This window comes from Mastigoproctus giganteus, chromosome 7, assembly GCF_048544385.1.
Source record: "Mastigoproctus giganteus isolate SK-2022 chromosome 7, ASM4854438v1, whole genome shotgun sequence".
Classification (NCBI taxonomy): domain Eukaryota; kingdom Metazoa; phylum Arthropoda; class Arachnida; order Uropygi; family Thelyphonidae; genus Mastigoproctus; species Mastigoproctus giganteus.
In genome coordinates this window covers 19,848,725-19,862,094 of record NC_143581.1, presented here as the reverse complement: position 1 = coordinate 19,862,094, position 13,370 = coordinate 19,848,725, and the positions used below count along the sequence as shown (strand labels likewise).

Sequence of the window (13,370 nt, the reverse complement as noted above, 5' to 3'; positions counted from 1 at the left end):
ATATGCTGTGCTTCGAGTGTTCAATCTCTGAATCTTTAAGTCTAATTATAGTTCCTCAATTAGTATAGTACATCTGTGACGAGTTGTGCTGACGTGTCTGGGGCAAAACGTGAGACAAACAAACTGCTGGGGGGTGGGGGGAGTCTGGGTGATGAACCATCCCATTTGAAAGGCTGAAGCTTCAAGACTAGTGCAGTGCCCGCCCAAGTGGTTTTCTTCCTGTTCAGACTGTTTCTACTAGCTGTCTTGCACTTGGTAGTCTGGTTATTTCCCGGTTTGGTACCCATCACCAAGTTGGTCGCAGGCCTAACAGTGGTTTGGTCTTGTTTAGGCCTAGCTGACGAGTGACTTCCTGGGTGCAGTTCAAGGGCATTTAATGTGGCATTTTTATTTATGTACTGATTGTAGCTAACTTCGTCGGGTGGCACATCACCACCTATTGTTTCCTTGGACAGGTTTAGCTTGAGCGCGTTTAGATATGATTTATTTCTCTCAGAAGAGTGTTCAATGAAATCTTTTGTTTCTCTATTACGTTCATAGAGAGTAATGGGCAGCAGGTTCGTGACTGCGTGTTTTGGTCGGTTATCAGCTTTAACGCGAGAGCTAGTTGTCGAAGGATGCATGGTCAACACAACCTTTTTCAAATTGAGAAGATACGGTATCCAGATTTCTGCAAGCTGGTTTCGAGGTCTGAGGACCCCGCAGAGACAATTGATATGCGGATCTCTCTGATAGCCTAATATTGCTCTTCAGGTCTATCATCTGGTTTTTCAAAAAGCTCATTTCCTTTCTAATTTCCTCATTCTGTGCACAAAGTTCTTGGTTTATACTGAGTAGAGCAGATAAACATTCAAAAAGTTTTGGAAATTTATCCTCTAAATTGTGCATATACTCTTCAGCCTGCATAGCAACAGGGTAAACAAATTGTGTAAATGCTTCCGCTATTATGCTGCTAAGGCTATTAGTGAGGTTGCTGAGATGTGGGGTGTGTGACTGTTCACTCACGGAGCTGCAATGACTGGCAGTTTGGCAGTTGCCAGGAGAGATTCAACAACACGATTTGTTTTCATTGATTGTATCGGGCTGCGTTTGTGAACTCCCAGCGTTTCCCTTAACATCGTTTGGTGGGTCATTTGCCTGGTCTCACTCATATTCCAAATGATGTATAACTTCTTTATCAAAATTGCTTTCTTTATTCTCCAAGTCACTGTTTTGCGTATCTGTGCAGCGGTGAGGGGTTACGGAATTGCCCTCTTCCAAAGTATGAAGTACTTCTACCGATGCATTTACTTCTTTTTGTGGAGGGGGGGGTATCACCTTTCCTAATTGCCGTTGCCATGGTGCCTATTTGTTTACTGTTTAGACAACATTTCCCCAAGAACCCTTTCCTTTTGCTCAGTGACAAGCGAGAGAGGCTTGAATACCCTGAGCATAACAGGCATATTCTGTGCTTTGACTTGATACAGATTAAGATTTCGTCTGCTGAGGTGTGGCAAAGGTCGCATGGCCCAGCAGTTACTGTGAGTGCTGTTTTCTTAGTCTGAGTCATTATTGCCATTAGCAAGCAGCTTTGTATTTTTGCTGAATTAAGAGATTAGAGTTCCAAGAGGTGGGGCAGTGGCCGTTTTCGACTCCTGAGGCTATCCAGTCAAATAGCTCTCTTCATGGAGATTAACAATTACCTTGAAACGAGGTCAGGCGGTATTATGGCCCACGTCCATAGTTCAGTTACTATTAATAAAAATATTAATAAATAATTACCTGATTAACACACAGGTCAAAGATGAATGTCACCATGTACCTGGTATCCTAAGGATCATGTAGATACTACACGTGGAACAGTTCATAGGGAATATCATTCACTATTGAACGTACACACGGACCACAGAATTTGCATCCACACCGACGCAGGACAGACAACTTATTTGTCACACCATTCCAAATTTTATTGAAATTGAACTAATTAAAATCTTGTGATTATTTTTCCCCCGATCCTCATGTAATGACTCTACTTCTAGTAGGTGGATTTTCACAAAATTTTATATTTTGCTCTGTCAGAGCAATTTGTTGGGCCTTCACAAATTTCATTAAAATTGGACCAATAGAAATCCTGCAATTATTACTATTTTTTTATTTTTTTTTGTATTTATCATATAGGCTATCCACATACTGTATATTGTAGCTGAAGCACTGAATATTATATTTTGATTGTTGATTGATTAATTGTTGGAGGAATGAATGAATGAAGTGTTGGATGTGCAGAAACAAAATTTTCTCAATTAGGACTTAAAGGTCATCACTTTTTTTTTTTTTCCTATAGCAAATTATTACTGTTTGCTAATTCTCCTGAAATGTAATACACTAACTTTATGTGGGCTTTCAATAGTGTATTTTGTTGGAAAGCCTTTGAGAAAAAGTGGTAAGAACTAAATTCTATGGTATTTTTTCCCTTATTCTAAATTTGATCTCTATCTATTTATTTTTGATAGCTTTGCCAGTTTAGTGGGAAGGGCGTATCCTTTTTTTTTTTTTTTTTTTAAATCTCTTTTTCTGACCATGGAACCTTTTTTTTTTTTTTTTTTTTTTCTTTTCTTGCAAATCACTCTTCCAGGACCCTAATAGTTTTAAAAATGATTTTCACTAACAACAAATTAAAAATAGTAACACATGTCCAAATGAATAAAAGTAAAATTCACTTATAAAAAAATTATGGAATATTTTCAGAACCTCTGGCTGGGATTTTCTTGGCAAAACCTGATGTATCTGTAGAACGTACTGAAAATCACTGCTCTAGACTATTACTGTCCAATGTGGTGTCCTCCATTGAGATCAGGTGGCATATGCAAACTGACAACCACATTTTCTGATAAAAATGTCTGTTTGGAGGAAATTCTAGAATATGGTTGGCCACTAGATAGTCCACCAGGCTGAGCAGTTGGTAACTCTCTAAGAGGCATTCAGGTTAGCTAGTGACTGGAGGGGAAGGCCCAAAATTTTGTTTACAGAAGTCCAGGTGACCATATTTTTTTGACAATGCTGACCATATTTTTTGACAACAGTGTATTCACAAGGAATTTATACCTGAAGGGGAGAGAGTCAGTGTTTCTTTGTATGTGTTGGTGATTTAAAGCATTTCCTGGATGAGGTTACAAATTTGAGAGAAAGGCAGCTGATTCTTGTTGCATGACAGTGCCCCTGCCCATTCTGTATTCGTTGTGAAGACATTTCTGATGAAACACGGCATTGTACAGATCAACCATCCACCCTACTCTTCTGATCTAGCACCAGCAGACGTCTTCCTCTTTCCCAAGGTGAAAACTACCCTTAAAGGAAATAATTTTGGGACATTGAGGATGTGAAGGAAAAAACTTAACTGTCGAACTCAACATCATCTCTTTGGACACCTTTGCTGACTCTTTTCAGAAACTTTTAGAATGATGTGATAAGTGCATTCAGTTGGGTGGTGATTACTTTGAATAAAGATAAAACCATTTTTGAGCTCCTTTCCTTTCCTTTTGTTCTTTTTATTGCACCAGTCCTGAAACTTTATTGCTACACCTCTTATATGTCATTTTTAATTCTAATGTGTGTGATACTAACACACCATTTTCTTTAACAAAAACCAGAAAGGAAAGTACTGAACTTTATTAGTAGCACTCTCACTCTTCACATCACCTGCAAATTCAGAAATTTTAATCACATATAAGAGGAGACCAATGCTTAATAAAAATCCGGATGATCTTATTAAAAGATTTGCTGTTTTAGATAAATGTGGTAATAAATATGGCTTATGAATAGCCAGTTCAAATGAAGAAATCTTGACTTTTTCTTGATAATGAACAACTATAGTTATTTTTTTGAAAAAGATTGCTATCACAGGATAGTATTACCCTAACCTAATAAGAAAATTCTGTAAGATGATAAAGAGAAAAGGATGTGGAAAGTTGATTAGAGGGAGTTGTCTTATCAGAATAGCATTCTCTCTCACTCCCTTTCAGATTTGAATTGAATACCATCCTCATAATGTGAATGTCTAGAAATAAGTTAGTTAAATGTTCACAGTGTATACAGTGTATTACATTTCAGGCATATTAACAAATATGATTCTTGGTTAATAACAAAAGAAAGAAAGGAACAAATAAAGCAATGACTTTATGCACAAACCAAAAAAAAAAATTAATTTCTATGCATCTGCCACATAGCCCATTTATTCTTCAAACCAGTGCATGGCAACAAAGATAATATCCAGTGTTTCAGCCACACTATATGTATTACCTAGGTTATATGCATGAAAAAAAAAATAATAATAAAAATAATTGCTTGATTTTAATGAAATTTGGTAAGAAATAGTTTCTTTATATAAAGAATGCAATATAAAATTTCACAAAAATTTGTCACTTTGGAGTCAAGTATTACATGCAGACAGAGAAATAATCATTGTTATATTTCTACAAGTCTAATTTTAATGAAATTTGGGGTGATCCAACAATTCTTCTTAAAAGGTCTAAATATAAAATTTTGTGAAAATCCTTCCACTGAGAAGAATCAAGTTATTACATGTGGACTGATGGACAGACAGATATGGTGAAGACAAGAGGTGCATTATGGATATTTGCTAATGCACATAAAACCTAGTGGCAACTAGGTAATTGGTGAATAACAGTATTAACTAGGGAATAAAGTTTAAATTGATTACATTGTTTCAGTATGATCATTGTTTGTTTGTAATCATTTCCCATTATAAAATATCAGTGTAAATACACCATAGTGAACTCATAATGAAAAACTACATAAGTAGTGTAAAGGCATTGATTTAATTGTATCTCATATTGTGACTATCTTCACAATGAGTTACCATGTATTGCACTACCTCGAATAAGTAACGCTTCACTAATAGAGAAAACTATTGTTATAATGTATTTTAAACTTGCAATATACAGGTGACCCCCGCTTAACGCTGATCATTCGTTCCGGAAAAACAGAGCGCTAAGTGAATCCGCGCTAAGCGAGCGCCGCTTTCCCATAAGGTAACATATGTATTTGTGAGCTGCAGTCGGTGCCATTGGATATTTCCTAATCAATAATAAACGGTAATGTAAAGATGCACAAATGTCGGTCAAAATATTTAATATTCAAATATTTGCACATATAAAATATTCTGCTTTACATACGTATAATTATGTGGTAACTACAGGCATACCTCGAATAACGAATAGGATGCGTTCCACGAAATTACTTCGTTAAGCGAAACTTCGTTTTCAGAGGTAAAAATATTATGGCCAGAATAGGGATACGTTCCTACGTAAAGAAAATGAAAAGCTTTTTTTTCGAACAAAGAAAAGTTTTATTAAATAAACAGTCAACTTACATACAAAGTGAAATCACATTTTAAAATATGAGTCTAAAGTTGATTGCTTATGCTTTTTTTCTCTTTCATTTAACAATTGCCTATACGGAGTTATTGCATTTAACACTGATCGCTTAACACATCCCATATACCCAAACTTTTCTTCCTAAATCAGGATCATTTTCACTAAAAAAATTTAAAACGTTTTCAATGTCATTTAAGCACCTTTTTAAATCTTTGGTTGTTAACACTTTTTCTGCAGGAACTTCTTTAACTTCGTCTTCGTTGCTAACAAGGTTTTCTAAATCTTCCACTGAAAAACCATCATCTTCTGCATTCAATAAATTTCTAACATCCTCTTCATCGACATTTTCGAAACCTATTGATTGAGCCATCTGGATAACTTCATTTCTAATTTCTTGGATGTTATTTTCTTCTTCTAGTACAACTTCTGGCCATATTTTGCGCCAAACTCCATTTAAGCATTTCTTAGTGACTTCTTTCCAAGAACTATCAATGTTTTCAATTGTGTTTTTAATGGTGTAGTTTTTCCAAAAAGTTTTAACTGTCATTTCCTCTTTATCCTCTAGTTCAGTTAAATTGCTTAATGTTCGACGCAGATAATAAGCTTTAAATGATGCTATTACTCCCTGATCCAATGGCTGAATCAAGGAAGTTGTGTTTGCTGGAAGAAACACAACTTTGACAGGAATGCATGTGTCCAACGTGTTAAGATCAGTAGGATGTCCTGGAGCATTGTCTAACAACAAAAGAGCTTTTTCTTCAAAGTTGTTTTTTTGACAATACCGTTTTACTTCAGGACAAAAGTGATTAACAAACCAATCAGTAAATAACTCCTTGGTAACCCACGCTTTTCTATTTGCTTTCCATATTACAGGTAAATTCATTTTTATGTTACCTTTTAACGCTCTCGGATTTTCTGAATGGTAAACTAATAACAATTTTAATTTATAATCGCCAGACGCATTTGATCCAAAGAGTAACGTTAAACGGTCTTTGGCTGCTTTGAACCCAGCAGCTGATTTTTCTTCAATAGAAATGAAGTTTTTTGTTGGTAGCCGTTTCCAGAACAAACCGCTTTCGTCAACATTGAACACCAAATTTGGTGGAAAATTTTCACGTTCAATTATTTCCTTTAGTTTTTCTGGAAACTTATTTGCAGCTTCAACATCTGCACTTGCAGTTTCTCCTGTTAATTTTACACTATGAATCCTGGCCCGTTTTTTAAATTTCTCGAACCAACCAAGAGAAGCCCCAAAGGTTTCCGTAATTTCTTCAGTTTGTTTAGATTTCAGGTGATTAAACTGAAATATTTTTTTTTATGTTAAATGGGGCTTGAAATTGCGGACTTCGTTATATCGAAGCTTCGTTATCAGAGGTAACGTTAACCGAGGTATGCCTGTACTTGCGTATCAAAAGTAAACTTAAAATTCCAATTAAAATAATGAATTTAATCATGAAAAATGTGTGGATTTTGAGTTGAACTTTGGCCCTCTTCCAAATAAACTAAAAGGGGTATTAATTTTAAATGGCCCGCAGCGTTACCACCCAACAATAACGTCAACTGATCCTTCGCCGCTTTGAAACTTGGCATGTTTTTTCTTCTTTCAATATGAAACTTCTTTTAGGCATTCGTTTCCACAAAAGTCCTGCTTCATCTATGTTAAAAACGTGTTGAGAAGTATAACACATAATACCCCTCTTCAATAATTTTAACAAGTTCTTTTTTGAAAGTTTCGGCTCCTTGATCTGCACTCCCTGGATTCTAAATCTATTCTACCAGCCCTTACCAGTTTTAAATGGTTCCACATTTTTTTTTTTTTTTTTAGGCGAGTTTTCTTCAGATCATCATATTGGCTAATCTCTCTCTCTCTCTCTCTCTCTCTCTCTCTCTCTCTCTTTTTTTTTTGTTAATATTTAACTTAACTGAATTCTGCATTGGACATTATCTTCAATAAAATTAAAGTCTTTCCATTTCAATCCTAATAGCCAGCCTAGTCCTAGTTGCTTGCAGTGGAACAGCTACCTTTCCCGCTGCAAAAATTAATTCTTTATTTTTTTATAATTGTTCTTACAGTTAAAGTTGCAAGTCCTAAATTATGGCACACATCCGCTTGTCGTTGACTGGAATCGATTCGCTTCAAAACGTCTAATTTTCAAATTCAGTCTTTTCTTACATTTATAGTCTTCGTACTGTGCTCAGACGTTGTTGATTTTATTCTTTTTTCATTCTTCGAAAATGTAACTGCGTTGGTTGCATTAATTATGATACAATGTTCAAGTAAACTGTCCGTTTCGCAACTTTGTCTAATACGGTACTGAGTGATGACTAGACTTCGGATAAATGCATATAACGCAAATATTACAAGCAATATACTTTGTCATTTTTTAAAATGTTGATCTAGGAACTACGTAACAAGTCACTGTACTGAAATTAAATTAGCGTGCGAGAAAATTTCACTGAGCGTGGGAAAATTTCTCAAGTCGGCGTGGGAAACGTTTTAATGCTGTTTTTCTATTCATTTTCAAGCTATCGACTCCATCAAATGAAACGATTTCGTTAAATATGTCAAAAATGTAATCTGTAAAAGAGCGTTATAGTGATTTATGACAGCGTTATAGTCAGACACGGGTTATAATATAATAACAGCGTTATAGTGAATCAGCGTATAGCGAACCGCGTTATAACGGGGGCCTGCTGTATTATGCCTTGAGCATTTAAATTTTATTTAAGTATTATCCTGCACACCTTTTGGCATCTCTCATATTATGGAAATAACTTCACAACTGGGTTCGCACGATTGCAACATCAGGGTACCTGCCCACCCACCGAGGATAGGCCAATAAGCCTTGAAACAGTGCCATCTGGGTGGTGGTGCCCACTGAGAATAAGTAACAATAGTCTTCTCTATTAGTGAAGCGTTACTTATTCGAGGTAGTGCAATATATGTAACTCGTTGTGAAGGTAGTCACAATGAGATAAAATTAAATCTATACCTTTACACGACTTATGTAGTTTTTCATTATTATTTCACTATGGTGAAATAATCGATATTTTATAGTGTATTTTAAACTAATAATATATTATGCCTTGAGCATTTAAATTTTATTTAATCATTTTGCATAGATGTAATAATCAGGAAGTTCCATCTGAAGAGCAGTTTTTTTTCAGTATCTGTTATAGGCCAGCCTGTGGCCTGTAAGACCTTCCATATGTTTCCAGAATTCTAACCTGAGAGAGGTTCTTTCATTTTTGGGAACAAGTCAAAGCAGCAGGGGCTCATGTCAAGGAATTATGGTTGCCTTAATGTGTTGTGGTCACTTCTGTTCATAAGTTGCTTTCACATCATAGTATCATAAAGGATAATGGGCAAAAGTGTCTTAACTAATGTATCTGCTTTCATTGCGTTTAAGTCACAAAATAGTGCTGAAGAAGTGAGTAATGGTACTATGGATTGATCATGGTACTACTCAGCACAGCATTTTGGAGATTGCTATACTTTCAATTAGCATAACCTTCACTTTGCATAGTGCTCTTTCTGGAATTTTTTTTTTTCAGTTGCAGAGTTACTGAAATTTGAACTGTTTGCTAAAACAGAAGAACCTCTCTTGGAAGGCATTTTTAAACAGATAGTGGATTATCTTACATACCATAAGCTGGTACTGATAAAAACTTTTGCAGTTGGAGTATCCCAGTTATGGTCATGGGTTTGGGTATAGATTATATAAAAGAAATCTAATCAATAATTATGTGATCATAAAGTTCCTGTTCTTGTATTACTTGTTTGCCATTATGTTTTCTTCAGATATCATTTATACATAATATTTAATTTGGAAATTAGTGATTTACATGTGAGCTGCAAAGATAAGAAATATTGTGTGTGTGTGTGCGCGCGCATGTGCGTACACACACACACACACCTTAGTGTTGCTGTTGTGCATTAAAAAATATTTTGACTGTTCTTTAGAAGTAAGAAACTAAGTAAACAAGTAACAAAAAAAAAAATTATAAATCATTCATTAAAAGCATTATATTTATTGAAACTAATTTGATTCTGAAATATTAGTAATAATAAAGAATTAAATCTGTTAAAAGTTGTGTGGAAGTAAAGTTCTCCATTTCCTCTTAAGTAATCCTTTCAGTATTCTGGAAATAATTAAAATAAATCAAAATAAAATTCTTAATACATATTATTACTTGTGTTCTTTCAGCCATTTTCCTGCCTTCCATATGGAAATCTGGTTTACCACATGACAGCTACTCTTTCAAGTATATCAAATACTACTGCATGCTTTGTAGCTATATTTATTATTGTCACATCAGTTAAAACAGTATCAGTGATGGCATTTATAGCAACAAGTATATCTTGTTATCTAATGGCAACTGCGGCCCTTGGTCAACATTCACCACTGCAGGGTACATCAGCTGGAGAAACCCTTGTGGTAAGTAAAAGAGTATAGCTGCTAATATATGTGTGTATATAGGTGATTCAAATAGAAATTGCAAAAGTTTTTATATAAATTTTGTAATTTTTATTGTATAATAAAACTAGTTACATATAAAAGAGAGCATATTTATACATTTAAATTTTTAGGGTAGTTCCCATTACTTTCTAGACATTTCACCCAGTACCAAACTAGTTGACGTATTCTTTGACACAATTCTTTCAGCTGGTTTCTCAGATCTATTTTTCCATCCCTGCCTTGACCTCTCCATCTGACAAGAAGTGATATCCTCTTTCTCTTTCAATGGTCAAGAAAGGTGAATGAAAATCACTCTGCACTAAGTCTAGTGTTTACAGGGGAGGAGACATTTCAAACAAAATCATGGAAATGACACTTCAAAGCTGTGTCATTTCCAGTGTAGAATGAAAGGTAGTAGTAGTGGCATGTGATGCAAGAAAGCAAGTGTATGAGCTTATGCAGCATCAGCCAAAAAAAAAAAAAAAATTGCACCATTCCCTCCAAATGCCTGTCCAGTTCCTCCTTAAATTTATTCAACCTATCAATTTCCACAACGACAGATGGAAGTTTGTTCCAGCAATTAACCACCCTCTGGCTAAAGGCAAATTTCTGCACATCTATTCTACATCTGTCCTTTCTTAATTTGAATTTATGCCCCCTTAGGTTCGTAATCTGAACAACTGGAAGGATCCCATCAGAATTCAGCGTGCTCAACTCATTCAAGGCCTTATACACCTCAATCAGATCACCGTGCAGGTGCCTAGTCTCCAGCCAATGCAATTTGCAGAACTTAAGCCTCTTGGTAAGAGGATCCCTTCATTCCCCTCACCAATCTTGTTGCCCTTCTCTGTACACGCTCAAGTAAATCTACATCCTTCCTAAAATGAGGCCTCCAGACCTGTATGTAGTACTCAAGGCGTGGCCTGACCATTGCCTTATACAGAGGGACGATCACCTTCTCCCTGCTAGCAAAATTCCTATATATCATTGACAAAACCCCATGACCTGCCCTGGCAGCCTGTCTGCATTGCTCAGAAAACTGCATATCTGACTGCACAATTACTCCCAGGTCTTTTTCATTTTCTACCACCTTAAGTGTAGTACCACACAGTTGGTACGTTTCTCTGGGCTTACTTCTACCCATATGCAGTACTTTGCATTTGTCAAGGTTAAACTTCAGTTGCCACTTCTTAGCCCATCTGCCCAAATTATCTAGATCCTGTTGCAGTAGCACACTGCCATTACTGTCATTAACAACCCTGCCAACCTTTGTATCATCTGCAAACTTCGACATTAAGCCTGATATACCTTCATCAATATCATTGATAAATATACAAAACAACAGTGGATCCAACACCGGTGTGGGCATTGTCTTGTTGCAGGCAGAACCTCCAGGTAACAAAAAACCCTGCTATTTATTCGAAATTGCTGGATTTAGATAATTCACATCGCAATATGCTTGATAAGCTCATAAATCTCAATTGAAAATATGAGCTTGATAAGCTCATATTTTCAATTGAGATTTCTTCTCTGTAAATATAGAATTACAAAGTTATTCTTTGTCTTTCCAGCAGATGATTGGATGTGAAATTTCTATGGTTGTGGTTATTACCTGATATGGTACTGTGCTTGCTTTGTAGTTTTACTCCTTTTGCATTCAAAAAATGATTGCAGATTGCATGCCAATCTTCTCTTGACTTTATCTTCTTGTAGCAGAGCCATTTGCATTTACTCTGTCTGATTAACGATTAGATCAGAGTTTAAGGAAACAGTATGCCAAAATATTTTCATTATTTTTTTTACATTTATTATAATTTGCAGAAACTCTGGGTTTGAGTCACTCTTGTATATACAGTAAGTTATATGGGGGTTTGATGGTGCATAAGCTACTTTGGCTATAATGCCCAGTAAGTTATATTAAAGCAAAGTGGTGTCAGATATTTGGTTTGTTTCAAACTAGCTCATAGTATGTTGGAATCCCTAAGCAATTTCTATTTGAAGTACATCTCCATTTGAGTACATATTAAACAGGTATCCTGATGCAGTATATATTGCTTTGAGTCATTCTTGAGTTCTTGGTTACATTACAGTTTTGCATATACTAATGCATCACCACAGTGCTATTTGTAGTAAACTGGTAGATAAGAGACACTATATATTTTCATCAACGTAGGTTCCCTTGGTGAGAGGACCAAGCTAAATCTTAACTTGAATTTTGTTTACCATATTTTCTGGATGAAAAGATGCACCTATATTTTAAAAGGTAAATTTTTTCATTTGAAAAAAATATTTTTTCAAATGAAAAAATATTTGAAAAATTCACAATTGATTATTAAACAAATTCAGCACGGTGCTGAAGCTTTTACATATCATAGGACTCCAAAAACTCATTGTTGATGACATTATGGCCCGAATTTTCATTTTCATCAAAGAGTACATTATCAGTGCTGTAAAGAACATTGCTAATTTTACATGGCAACTATCTCATGCTTGAAAAATTCTTGGGAATTAGTGAAACATAAGACAGTTGTCAAGTATTTGAAAATGGTCACAGGTGTGTGATCATTTTCACAATTTCTATTTCCAAATTCTGATCTGATGCCTCCATCCATTTGATCCACTCCTCATGCATGCATGAATACTTTTAAAGGATTTGTTAATTTAGATGTCCAGCGGTGCATTTGGCTAAGGTCTGCTAGAATTACAATTAACTTCATGCTACATTTTGTGTAATATGAAGTGGTCGCACACTGAGCTAGCTTTTTCAGAATGCCACTTGAATGTCCTGACCATACTTTCTCTAGCAATATCCAGAGATGAAAAAATTCTCTGTGGGCAATTAGTATACCTTCAGACTATAAGGTGTAGGGGAATTTTTGAGGGGAAAAAGTGCACATATGGACCAAAAATATGGTGATTATATTATAATTGTCAGTTTTATTTTATTATTCCATGTTTTAATTTGACATTGCAAGTTTTTTGCAGGAACATTAGTTAACATTATCAGTCTATTTTCCATTTCCCAAAACGTCCTAATGTACATGGTACCAGTTCTAGATTTTAGATGGAAATGAAAATCTCCTAGGCTAGGGGTCCCCCCCCTTCCCTAATAGAATATGAACTATCTGTTCTGTTGATCATACCTTGTCTCATTTCTATTGATCACATGTTCTGTGATTCCTTCTCTCTTTTTTTTCCTCTAGTCTCCTCATTTTGATCTCCTTTGGATTAAAATCTCTTTCATTCTGTTAGATTTATTTCCTGTCTCCATTGCTTGATGTGGTTTGTGGAAGAGTAAATTTGATTTAAAATGTATACAGTTATTCTTTCCCAAAGAACCTCTTTGAAAATAGCAAATCCTTTTTTTAGGAAGTGCTGTTCATTTTAAATTAGGGTAGCACAAAGGGAAACATTTTAAATACTGTTTTACAAGGTTAGACAGTGAAGGTTCTCTAGTTATGGGGATAGTTAAATTTATATCAGATAATTTTTATTGTTACTGCATAAAAATATTTCTTGAGTGCCATATCCTTATTTT

At 35.3% G+C, this 13,370-nt stretch overlaps 1 protein-coding gene across 1 annotated transcript in view; it reads left to right on the top strand.

Moving 5' to 3' along the window:
• Positions 1 to 10,089, top strand: part of LOC150082623 (solute carrier family 52, riboflavin transporter, member 3-A-like) — a 43,064-nt gene extending 32,975 nt beyond the window's left edge. The window contains exons 4-5 of the mRNA XM_090377868.1: positions 9,581 to 9,811; positions 9,964 to 10,089. Of these exons, the coding sequence (XP_090233994.1) occupies positions 9,581 to 9,811; positions 9,964 to 10,089 (357 nt within the window). The remainder of the gene's footprint in view (positions 1 to 9,580; positions 9,812 to 9,963) is intronic.
• The last annotated feature ends 3,281 nt before the right edge of the window (positions 10,090 to 13,370 follow it).